Source organism: Bacillus rossius, chromosome 17, assembly GCF_032445375.1.
Source record: "Bacillus rossius redtenbacheri isolate Brsri chromosome 17, Brsri_v3, whole genome shotgun sequence".
Taxonomy (NCBI): Eukaryota; Metazoa; Arthropoda; class Insecta; order Phasmatodea; family Bacillidae; genus Bacillus; species Bacillus rossius.
Window position 1 is genome coordinate 7,219,028 of NC_086344.1, and position 13,740 is coordinate 7,232,767.

Below are 13,740 nucleotides of genomic sequence, written 5' to 3' on the forward strand. Positions count from 1 at the left end.
TAAAATGCTATGTATTTGTTTGACTTAAACAAATATAACAGTGCTATTACTCTGACTTGTGGCCTCGCCAGTAGAGAACGCAGTTTTCAGCCAGAAACGTGGTTGTTGTCGCAGGGATGTTAGAGGCTTACCTGGAGCGCAACAAGAAGTACGGGCCCATCTTCCGCGGCTGGGTCGGCCCCATGCCCGTCGTGAACATCAGCGACCCCGAGTACCTCGAGGTGAGACTATCCACTCCACCCTGCACCACTCCGCCGGCTGGCTTCATCTAGCAATAGCACATAAGCGCTGCTTCACAATCGTCGTCTTAGTAAATATCAGTATATGCTTCATCTAGCATTAGCACAACAGCGCTGCTTAAAGATCGTCATCAGTGAATATCAGTACATGCTGCTTCTAGCATTAACACACCAGCGCTGCTTCAAGCTCGTCGTCTTAGTAAATATCAGTATATACTTCATCTAGCATTAACAACCCAGCGCTGCTTCCCAGTTGTCTTAGTGAATATTTGTACAGGGTTCATCTAGAATTAGCACACCAGGGCTACTTCACGCTCGTCGTCTTAGTGAATATCAGTACATGCTTCATCTAGCATTAACACACCAGCGCTGCTTCATGCTCGTCGTCTTAGTAAATATCAGTATATGCTTCATCTAGCATTAGCACAACAGCGCTGCTTAAAGATCGTCATCAGTGAAAATCAGTACATGCTTTATCTAGCATCTGCACACCATCGTTGCTTCACGCTCATCATCATAGTGCATTTCAGTACTTGCTTCATCTAGCTTTAGCACACCAGCGCTGCTTTACACTCTTCGTCTTAGTGAATATTAATACATGCCTCATCGAGCTTTAGCACACCATTGCTGCTTCACGATATTTGTTTTAGTGAATATCAGTACATACTTGATCTAGCTTTAGCATACCAGCGTTGATATACGCTCTTATTTTTAATGAATATTAGTACAGTCTTCATCTGACTCTAACACAACAGTGCTGCTTCACGCTCGTCGTCTTACTAAATATCAGTACATGCTTCATTTAGCTTTAGCACACAAGCGCTGCTTTACGCTCTTTGTCTTATTGAATATCAGTACAGGCTTCATCTAGCTTTAGCACATCAGCGGTGGATATATCTGGATTGGTTTTTTCTGCTATTTTATCATAAATTGAACAATATAAAATCGCGTGCAATTCGTAGTAGAACATTAAAGAACCATAGCTGGAGATCATACACCCAAACAGTCCCAGTGTCTAAAACTCCAAAGTTCTACAAGAACCAAACATTCGCTGTCATTCACCACCGGTTGTTTTCCAACTATATATCAGTCACACGTAATCAATATATGGCAAACAAAAATATAATTGCAGACTTATAACTTAGAAAACATACTGATTTAAAAATCGCATCTGTCCCCTGCATATAGTTGACTAGCTCATCATTACAATAATCACACCATATATGTACAATGTTTTAATTAAATAGACGATTTTTCTATGTTTATGAAAGTCCCTTACAGTATTAAGCCATGACATTGTTTTTTGTCAAGAATCGGCAAATATTTGCGCATATATGATATGCCAAAAAGTGACAGTTCTATTGCAAAATAATTTTTGATGGTGTTCAGTAGTTTTTCTTTCTCCCATTTTTCTTGAAATCACTTTTAAAACGGCATTATTATATTCTTGGTTTGAAGCTGCAACAGTAAATTATGAATGATTACTTTTCGAGATCACTCAAGGTTTCTTGCTGAGATGCCGCATCAAAGAGAGTCTAGGGCTCGCTTATAGCCTCTGCCCCTCAGCCAAGGGAGCTCACTTCAGACAGCTGAAGGTATGTTTATTATGCTTTGTACAGTACTTCTTCTGACACCTGATCATTTTATCATTTCATTACGCAGGTGGCAATTCTAAACTCGCTTGCAATACGCCATGACATCTTGCATTGTGTTCAAGTATTCAAATAATTTTAATTTTTTCAGAATGAGTGTGACATAGTATTTAGACATTGACATAGTAACTAATGAATTATATATTTATTTCACTACTAAGGTTGAGTCAAATTATGTGTTTTATACCTATAGTCTTGCTAAAACTAACCAAAAAACTCCATTTCTAGTTTTAAGGTATGAAATTGTAATAAACATTAACGAATATGACTCAACAAAGACTTATACAACTCATAAATAAACGTATTTCATGGTTTCTCAGAACAAACGACAATAACACTAACATTAACAATTAAAAACACAGAATTATCTAACTATATACACAATACTAGTAAGTGAAAAATATATCTTTTTAAACATGTCATATATTTAAATTAATTATATTTTTTATAAATATCTTAGGTTTAAAAAATAACAATAAACACATTTTACAGAAATAAAACATTATTATATATAGAATAAATGTTGTTACGTAATAATTGATTTTTTTTTTCAAATTCTATTTTTGAGGGTGTTTAGTAGTTTTACTTACTCCCATGATTCCTGAGATGACTTATAATAGGGCATTCTTACATTTAAGAAAATAACATACGTTTTATTGCACAGTGATATATTAGTTTTTATTAATTTACTATATTTTAATTATATTAAAAAAATTGGTTGTCTGTAAAGTTGGTTTACGGACGATAGTTTAACGTAACAACGTCATAAGAAAACATTGATGAAATGATTGCATACTTTTATGAATAAAATTAAATCATTTTTATTGAATTATCACTATTTTGTATGGATTAAAAGAAAGAGTGAAATGAAATCTACAATTTAATTGATAAATTTCCTTTTATCATTAATTCACATATGTTTATTACTTTAACGAAGATATTTTAACTGTAACTTTGATACATGTTTGCTATTTAACTTCTTCCAATCTGTGTTATTCTGTTAAGGATAGTACGATGATAGGAAAAGTAGGAAACGAATGGGAGTATTTCAAGTTTAATGTCCCTCGAAAAAGTCAAATCGATGGTTGTTCCAATCGAGTGGAAGAGAGATAGATGCGGCGCAAGCGTACAATGAGCGTAACGAGACACATTGTAACGGGACAATGTGCGTAACGGGACACTTTTTTGTGCGTGTAGCCGGCGTTAATCGATTTATTGGACGTTGTCACGTCAAAAATTCCGATACTTTCAGTATTCACCAGTAATGTATACATATCTAACTTTGGTAAAGTGCAAACTCATGCGTTTTCATGTTTTTCATGTTCCTAATAAACTTATAATACGAAATTAGGAAACAAAATTAACGAATTTTTTTAAATAATGCTGTGCGTGATAAATAAACTTATTAATAAAGTAGTCACTTTTCAAATACCAACATTTATAAATGCGAATCACACACATACTGTGAACCTGTCGCTAGAATTCGCTGCTTGAATCGTAGACGTTGTTTGCCTCCATCAAACGCAGATAGCAATTAGCATCAGGAAACCACCGGAAATTTTAAACTATCAGAAACTGCTCTGATGAAACCCCGGCTTTGGACATGATTTTCGATAAGGAACAGTTAAGATTGACTTGATTTGGATTCTTACCTGGCACTATAAAAGAAGTTGTTTTAACAAGACATTGTCTCTGCTTCACCGATGCTTCGTACCAAGCCCTTTGTATGGCTTAGAGCGATAACCGTCCAGCTGAAAAAAATATATCACAGGATACTCTTCAATTTTGAAGTCACCGGAGGATTTGTCAATTTAAACCTTGCAATGCATAGTTATAAAAAAACATATGGGTGAAATATCGTGTGGCTCTCAGCCATACAAAGGGGTTTCTAATAATTATCAGTGGCGTGTGAATTTTTTTTTCTAGAGCTAGGTAAGAATCGATATCAAGTCATCTCAAGTGTTCAATGGCTGCTGCATCATTTCACTTTCTTTCATAGTCAAAACATGATTCGTTGTGATAATATTTAGGTATTTATCAATAACTGCTAGTACTTTAATGCAAATAAAAACCTGCGCTACAATAACATTTGTCAATCTCAGTTCTGAAGTTTCGAATCAAACTGCCGTTAAATAATAACGTAAATAGGCAGGTCTCTGAAACAATTAGGGAAGTGGTTAGTGTTATATTGTGATAGGAATATGTGCAAAATTATTAATATGTTAAACAAGACGGTTCATTTACATCAAAAACTAGTAGACGCATCCACTAGGAAGCCGAGCAGGAGTGTTGTAATGCTGCGCAGGTGCTCCTGAGCAGTCCCAAGCACCTGGAGAAGGGATACTTGTACCAGCTGCTGCATCCCTGGCTAGGCACAGGTCTGCTCACCAGCACAGGTGAGTGCTGCAGCTGTGTGTCGTAGCCGCAATGACGTTCAGTGCATCTTCCCGACCTGCTTCTGCCGCGTGTTTCGTCCGTACATAGGTACTCACCGTAAACACGCTAAGATAGAATTTTCATTTGTACATACTCTACGAGATAACGCTCAGGTAGGTGTTGCATCAGTGCATACTCTCCGACCTGACGCTCAGGTGAATTTCAGAGTCTGTACATACGACATGATCTCAGGTTCAGGTGAGTGCATTGTCTTACACACTCCCTGGCCTGATTCTCAAAATGGGCGTATCGCCAGTCCTAACTCCCAGGACAAATGCTCAAGACAGTTTTCCGTCTGTACAAACACCTCGGCTGATGCTCAGCGGGATATATCGTATGTAAATTCTCAAAGTACTGATGCTCAGGTGAGTTATACGTCTGTACATACTCCGTGACCTGACGTTCGTTAGAACCTCATTGTACATACTCCCAGAACTGACACTCATATTTGCTGTGTATGTACATACTTGCAGACCTGACGCTCAGTTGGTTATATAGTTTGTACATGCTCTCAATATTGAAGTTCGGGTTATTGCTGCGTATGTTCATACTTCACTACCTGACGTTCATTATTTCTGCTTGTATATACACCCAGTATTGAGCTCAGTAAGTGCTGCCTCTGTACATACTCACCAACCTACGGTCAGATGAATGTTGCGTCTGTACATTCTCCATCCATGACACTCAGGTGAATGCTGCGTTAGTACATACTCCTTGACTTGATGCTCAAGTGAGTGCTGCATATAAACTTACTCACTGTACTGAAGTGCAGGAGAGTGATGCAACAGTGCATCCTACCCAACCTGAGCCCGTGTGGTTGCTTTGTCTGTACTTACTCTCCGACATGACGCTCCATTTGGTTTTGCATTTCACATTCTCCCTGTACTGATGCTCAATTTGTTTCTGAGTCTGTACATACTACCAGTTATGATGCTAAGGTGATAGCTGTATCTGTACATACTCCCTGACCTAACCTTCGACAGGGTGTTCAATCTGATGTTCAGCTGAATGATGAGTCTGTACATACTCCCTGTATTAAGACACTGGTTAAAACTGCAACTGTGCATACTTCTGAACAGATATTCAGTGGAGTTTTTTCTGTATGTACATTCAGTACAGACCATCAAAAAATTCTGAGTCTGTACATACTCCCTGAGCTTTGACACTGCGATGTGTGTTTTGTACTCCCAGTACTGACACTCAGGTAAATGCTACGTATGTACTAACTCCCTGACCTGACCCTCAGCAAGGTGTATCGGTTGTACATACTCCCATTACTGACACTTAATTTAATGCGGCGTTCGTACATAAACACTGAACTGATGCTCAGCGCGATGTATCGACTTTACATACTCCCAGTACTTAAGCTCAGTTGAATGATGCATCTGTACATACCCTCCGACCTGACTAACAGAGGGGTGTATCATCTGTAAATAATCCCGGTCCTGACGGCCATGTGAATGCTTTGTTTGCACATTATCCTCGACTGGACGCTCAAATAGTTTCTACGTCTGTACGAAATTCCCCCGACATGACGCCCAGGTGTGTGGGCTTCTTTTATTAATCTCTCCAAACTAAAGCTCATGTAAGTAGGGCGTCTGTACCTAATAAATAACCTGATATTCTTGTAAGTGCTGCATCTGATCGTATTCCCTGACCTTAAACACAACTAGCAGGTCTATCACTACGGTCAAACAACTGACTGCCGAAATCAATTAGAACAACCATATTTGTTATTTTTAACAAAATTTAGTTTGAAATGTATTCGAACTATCACAATTGAGACTTAATTGAGTATTTTACAAAATAAGTTTTATTTATTCATGAAAGTATAATCCACTTATGATATACTAGAAAACTACAAAACATATGATAAATTTTTTAATAGAAATGTGTGAGTAGCGTAACAATTTAATACGTTATTGAAGAATTACATAAAATTAAATACTTAAAAATTACAATAAATATAAAAATCTGCATTAGTAATACGAAAAAATCCACATACATTGTAAACATATTTCATCATTAGTTAAATTATCCAGGTATCGAGTGGATGTTTTTTATTTTATTTTATTTTTCGTTGAAATTTATCATGACGATTAATTCAATTTTTGGAAGAGAATATCCTATAATATCTTTGTAAATTAGTTTTGTAAACTAGAGATTCTGGTAAATTTGAGTTAATGCCAAATATTATGGTTGAAAGCCTTATTATTGCACAAAAAAAATTGCATACATAATTGTTATTACAGATGTAGTAATATACAATATTTTATATTATTCTCTAACTCTTAAAGGATTTGAGCCAAGAGGTTTTCGAATTTGTTCGATAACTCTTTGGCGACATGTTAAAGGCGAAATTCCCAGGTTGGTCGATTAGAACCATAGCTGTTATCGCTGGGACCATCATGCAAGTCCACGGACATATAAAAGATGCAGTTCCGCATGACGCCGTCTGCAGCTGAGACCAGATTACCGCACCGTCCACTTGGCAGTGCAGGTGTATGACCAGTGCAAGAGTGTTGTTGGCGCAGGAGACAAGTGATGCTGTGTGCAGCTGAGACCAGAGTTCCGCGCCGTGCGCCTGGCAGTGCAGGTGTATGACCAGTGCAAGAGTGTTGTTGGCGCAGGAGACAAGTGGCGCTTGTTGTGGCTGAGACCAGAGTGCCACGACGTGCGCCGGGCAGTGCAGGTGTATGACCAGTGCAAGAGTGTTGTTGGCGCAGGAGACAAGTGGCGCCGCCACAGGAAACTCATCACGCCGGCCTTCCACTTCTCCATCCTGCACAACTTCGTGGAGGTATTCGCCGAAAAAAGCGAGGTGCTGGTCCACATTCTGCAGAGACACGCCGATGGCACACCCTTCGATGTGTTCCCGCTGGTGGCCCGCTGCGCACTGGACATCATCTGTGGTGAGTAGAGGTTTCTTGGAGGCATGAAGCCCGCACCCTTGCTTCGACCACGCTGCAACTAAGATAACTATTATCCACACTTCCCGATTTCAGCAGCTTCAATCAAGCATATTATTCTGCTAACATCCAATTTGCTGCTAGCTTACCATGACTAACTTCGATAAAGTGTCCCAGTCTACAAAATTATCTTACTGTTTGCTTAAAAAGTCCATCCTTTAAAATTTTACTTATCGTTTGGCTTTCAGGATGCCTGAAGCTTGCCAAGACGAGCTTCAATAAAGTTGATGAGTCTCCAGACGTCTAGGTTTCTGCAAGCTTGCTTCGAACATGTTCAACAAAAATTAATTTTTCCAGATATCCAGGTTTCTGCTACCTCGTCGAAACAATTTTTAATTGAAATTACTATTTTCCAGACTATCATGTCACTGAAAACATTAGACAAATTACTTAACTGTTGTTAAAAAACATCAGATGTCCAAATTGCTGCACAAACAGCTTCAACAAAGTTTGCAATTCTCCAGATGGGCAATATTCTGCAATCTTGCATGACCAGCTTCAATAATGCTTACTATTCTCCAGACGAACAGATTGCAGTAGACTTACCATATAAAGTTTCAATAAATGTTATTACCTGCTAATGTCTGCGTTGTTGCAAACTTGCCATGACCAGTTCTAATAAAGTTTACAAGTCCCCAGATGTCCCGGTTGCTACAAGCTAGCTATAGCCAGTTACAAAATCTTCCCAGTCACCAAATTCCCAGGTTGTTGTAAGCTTTCCATGAGATATAATAAATTGTACTGTCTCCAGATGTCCAGATTATTGAAAGGTTTTAACGACCAGCTTACTAGTCTCCAGATATCCATGTTGTTGCAAGAGTACTACACTCAGCTTAAATAAAGCTTACTAGTACTCGGATTTCTATTTTCCTAGAAACTTCCTCGAACGCGATTAAATAAATTTTCCCAGTCTCCAGATGTAAGGGTTGCTACAAGATGGCCACGACCAGTTTCAATTCATCTTACTAGTCTCCAGAATTTTAGGTTACTGCCAGCTTTTTATAACCAGCTTTAATATACTTATTACTCTTCACACGTCCAGGCTGTAGGCTTGCCACGACCAACTTCAATAAATTTTACAAGTCTTTAGACGTCCAGGTTATTGTAAACTGACTAAGACCGCCTTCAATATAGCTTATTAATATTTGCATGTTCAGGTAGCTGAACGAATGCAACGACAAGCTTCAATAAAGCTTCCTAAATTCCAGATTCCTGGTTGCTCAAGCTTTCCCAGACAATGAATCTTACTAGTCACATGAATTACGGGTTGTAGCAATCTTGTGACAACCATATAAATATATGTTTACTAGTTTCCAGATGACCAAGATGCTGCAAGTTTACCAGGAACATTAAAAATAAATTATTAGTAATCAGAATTTTAGGCTGCAGCAATCTTGCTACAACCAGCTTCCAAAATTTCGACCAGTTTCAAAAAATCTTACTTGTTATTAGACTTACATGTTGTTGAAATATGCCACGAAAAGCTTTACTAAAACATACTATTCTCTACACGTCCAGATTTGCTGCAGGTTTGCTACGACCAGCTCTAAATGAGTTTGCTAGACTCCAAACAACCCGTTTGGTAACTTACCATGTCCAGCCTCAATAATGTTTACTAGTCTCCAGGCGTTCAGGTTGTTTCAGGCGTATTACGTCCAGTTACAATAAAGCTAACTAGAAGCCACGCCATTAGGTTGCTGCATGATTGCGAGAATGAGCTTAAAATAAAACTTAATAGTTCTAATTGTCAAGGTTTTGCAAGTTTGTCAGGAGCAGCTTCAATAAAGCCAACTAGTCTCAAACGAACAAGTTAACACACAATTACACGACCAGCTTCAATAAACCTTGTTAGTTTCTAGAGGTCCAGGTTGCTGCAAGCTTGCCAGAACCGGCTACAAAAAAATTACTCTCCAGATTTCCAGGTTACTGCAAGATTGTACGACCAGATTCAATAAAAATTACTAGGCATTCTTACCGTAACCAACTTAAATAAAGCTTACTATTATCCTGCCTAACAGGTCACTGCAAGAATGCGCCAAACCACTGCAATAGAGTAAATACCCTTCACTACCATTAATAAAGCTTTCTAATCACTAAACATTGAGCTTTGCTTTAAGCTTTCTAAGTAAAACTTGTGTTATTATTAAAGGATCCTACGTCATACTTTAATATAGGTGGTAATGGAAAGTTAATTTGTCAATCTTCACATAAGTTTACAAATTTGTGAGCTCCAGCCTGAGTATGATCATCGAAGTTAGGCTTTAAAGAAGCTCGTATCTAGCTTAACATTGCAAGCTAGAAGGCTGTCTTAACCAAATAACCTGCATGCTTGCCTCAATCTGAGTGATGTGGTTTTGTGGCAGATACATTAAGAGCATTTTTTATTTAGTATTATTGCGTTTAAATATCCTCGTAAATTAAGTCATTGAAAAGAACTGACCTGTCTACAAACTAAATGTTTGGGGAAAATATTTAGCCTGGGTTTACAACAAGCATCAAGGATTCGCTCTGAATCTGACTTCGAGATACATAAAAAGAGCTACATATGGATGTCCAAACCGCAAGTCACACTGGGTCCCCACGAAATCCCATTAATTATTTAATGTCTTGTCATCTGGCTCTTTCGTTTGAAGGATATGTTATCATAAAATTTATTATTACCAAAAAAATGCTCAAATAAAAAACTTTATATATTTATTAAATAAAATATATAATTAAAATAATTTTCATATACATAAGTATATGATTAGCGTTATTTTTTACATGTTTTAAAAATTTGAGGATTTTAAAACATTTTTGAAGAACTGTAACTAAATAGTAACATTAAACTATCTAAATGCTACAAAAAATATTTTTGTTATGATTTTTTGTATAATGTTTTATCTGTTTTCTTGTTTTTCTTAGAGACGGCAATGGGCACTAAGATAAATGCACAAGACGAAAAGGAGTCAGAATATGTGACAGCTTTGTACGGGTAAGAAAGCTACATTCGCTTTAAATACATATATTTTAAGTTAACCTTTAATATTTCACATTCTAAATTATTAATTGGATGTAGCAGCTAAATATTTAATCGATAGATATCTAAGGTGCGAGAGTTGGAATGGTTTACGTTCCACAGTATGAAGTTTAACTTCATACTCTTCGTAGCTACCACGGTATATTTGTCAATATACATACAGTTTTGGCTCCATTTTAATATTTTTAAAATAAAAAATTTATTTGTTTTCTTTTACATTCAAACAAAAAATTTACGTTTTTTATATGTAAAGTATTGCGTTATCTACAGAGTGGATGCCAGTTAACATCACCGTGATAATACAAGACATTCAGCCAAACACTCGATATATTTTTTTCTGAGACGCATAAGTTATTTTCCAAACATCTCAGGCAAGCCTTTTTTCACGGATAATTGTACCTTATATACCTTTGCGAACATTGTCCAGTAACATATTAAATCTATGGCAACAAGTCTTGCTCTTGTCGCTTAATTTATGCTGAGTAAGAAGTTATTCAATGGAACTACATGTATTGCATGATTATTATTTAAATAATATTGGTAATGTACGTAAGGTCTCGTCTTTTAAACTGCTAAAGTTAGTTAATTTATGTCATCAGTTGTGTACAATTCGGGCTCCGGCGCATGGCTTCTGGCTGTGGATTGATGATTGTTTACATTGTTTCTCCGAGCGCAGATTCTCTTGAGGTGTCGGTGTCCACCATCTTGGATTATGACCTCATGACGGCCATATTATATGAGCGTGACCTTGACCTATAACCCTGACCTTAAAAGTTTGTCTTAATTTGCCTAATGTTTACCAAAATTTCACCATAATTCGTCAAAATCCGCCAATTTTTCCAGTATTTTGAAGAAAAAAAATCCGCCAAAATTTTTCAAACAATTTAAAAAATAAAAACTTTCCCAATTTTGAAGGAAAAATTCCCGTTTAGAGAGAAAATTTCCCTTTTTTAGTCCTCAAAAATGACAACGGCTTGAACTGTCCAATTTGAGGCTTAAGAATCCACATCGACAGCCTCTGATAAGCCTCTGACATAATCTTATATTATAAGGTAATTTGCAATTTTTGTTATGGCCGCCATCTTGAATTTTTTTTATCCAATTTGAATGAAATTTTTTTAAAAATCATGAAGAAAATTAAAAATTAATAAAATTTTAATAAAAAATATTTAAAAACAACCTCTGCACATTTTGTTATTAATAATCACTCATGAAATAAGTGAATGATTGGATCAACATCCGTCCTTGTTTCGATACTTAATAGATGCAAAAAAATAGGTAAAAATAATAATTGAAATAAATATGGTGAATACCTTTTAGAGCAAATTAGTTTCCTTGCCAACCGACCTCCAGTAAACAGTTATTACCACCATCTTGGAAATTCGTAACTTATTAGTTATAAATTCGGGGAAATAACGTTTTTACAATTATAATTTATTACATAATTCCTAATTTACTACAGGTACACTTGCTTAAGTTAATAATCTTATAAACATTTAGTTCTGCATCGGCTTGAACTGACTACATAATTCTTAGTTCCAATCGGTTTAATGGAGACAGAGACCTAACAAATTATTTGCCTACATGTTCTTTTTTTTCCCGACAGAGTTTCTTGATACTGTGTTTAACAGACTACTTCACATCGTTGGAATTAAAAATGGGAGTATTCACTGTAAAAATGCACACTTTTTCACTTTGTCCTCGAACAAATGTTTTGTCATTTACACAGTCCAACCACAAGTTATGTTTTAAAGGTCCGTATGTAGCTACTTCATCAGTAAGCTGATTGATATTGTTATGACTCATATCGTCAAGAAAAGTACAAATGTATTTCGGCTCACTAAACGTATTTAAATAATAGTAGTGTTTTATGTTCCACGAAATGCATATTTCGCCAAGTGGAATCTGTTATCATTTACCTGTAATGTACCGAGCAAAGTCTGAGTCTTAGATTCATGTCCAGGACTCATCACATGCGTTTTCTGAACATCGGTTTTTGTGCTTGTACGCATAAGTGTCTCCAATCTAAAGCAAGAAGTCGAAATGTCTGCAGGTAATTCATCAGTAGGCACACGGATTTCACTTTTACCTTTTTTTTTTTCGCATGCCGTCGCAAACTGTCAACACATGTAATCCAAACATGGCACTCTGCGCAGCGAAACTTCGTACGAGAAGGATTCATTACACATTGCTGCTCTCACATATTCGTGAATCATAGGAAAATTCGAACGACAGTAGTACGTAAATTGGGCTCCCTGGACTTGGTTTCTGGGTGTGGTGTCGTGGTGTTGTCCGCCATATTGGATTCTGTTGTCACGGCGGCCATCTTGGATGACCTTGAACTTGAACTTTGACCTTGACCTATGACCTTCAAAATTAGCCAAAAATCGCCAAAATTTCCATTTTTTTTTGGAAAAAAATTTCGCCAAAAATTCTCAAAGTATTCCACAATTCAAAAATTAGGATTTCGAAAAACCTCAAAAAAAAATTTGCCTTAGAAAGAAAACAATGTCCTAAAAACGGCTTTAGCATTCATGTCTAAAGCCTCCGAAAGGCCATTTCTAGGAATAATTATACCATGACCGCCATCTTGGATTAAGACGGCACCGTTGCAGTTTACGTTACGGTCGCCATCTTGAAAATCCATAATTTTTATGTTAGGAAATCAAGAAAAATTAAAAACAATATAAAATAATTAAGAAATCCAATTTAATAATAACATATTTAAAAAAATTATTTTTTTAAAAAATTAAATATACACTTACGCCATGGAGCTTGGAGTCCTCGGTTCGAACCCGAAGAGCTCAAAAAAAATGATATCAGGTTCTTCCTCCACGGAAGCCGCCGACAGACTGACCTCCCACCACCTATTTAAAGGTATTTATATCGTCAGCAAGTATAACATCATGACCGCCATCTTTGAAATATTTATTTATTATCCGATTTTAATGAAAAAAGTTTTAAAATTTATAAAAAAATAATTCTTGAATAAAAAATCTAAAAAACTTTGCATGTTTCGTTAAGACCACCATATTGAAAATCCGTAATTTCAATGCTAGAAATTCCGGAAAAATTATTTTAAAAAATTGCCTACTTCAAATGTTTAATAATTTAAATGATTTCGGTCCTCGGTTCGATTTCCGGCGAGAGTAAACCAGTAATTAATTAATATATTAAAAAATTCTAAATAAAAATAATAAAAACGTCTTACAGCACAATCAACATTTTGAATTATGTCACCACTTGTATCATTAACGTCATGGATGCCATCTAGAAAATATTTATTTATTATCCGATTTTAATGAAAAAAATCCAAAATTCATCAAAAATTAACTTATTAGAATACTGATTGTGATTGATTAGATCGATTCCCGTCTTTGATTCGAAACCAAGAGCAAAAAATAAAAAACGACAGATCCTACCTC

The 13,740-nt window shown here is 36.4% G+C and overlaps 1 protein-coding gene across 1 annotated transcript in view; it reads left to right on the forward strand.

Moving 5' to 3' along the window:
* Positions 1-13,740, forward strand: part of LOC134540927 (cytochrome P450 4C1-like) — a 126,486-nt gene that overhangs the window by 80,538 nt on the left and 32,208 nt on the right. The window contains exons 3-6 of the mRNA XM_063384004.1: positions 115-221; positions 4,197-4,287; positions 7,054-7,239; positions 10,201-10,270. Coding sequence (XP_063240074.1) covers positions 115-221; positions 4,197-4,287; positions 7,054-7,239; positions 10,201-10,270 — 454 coding nt within the window. The remainder of the gene's footprint in view (positions 1-114; positions 222-4,196; positions 4,288-7,053; positions 7,240-10,200; positions 10,271-13,740) is intronic.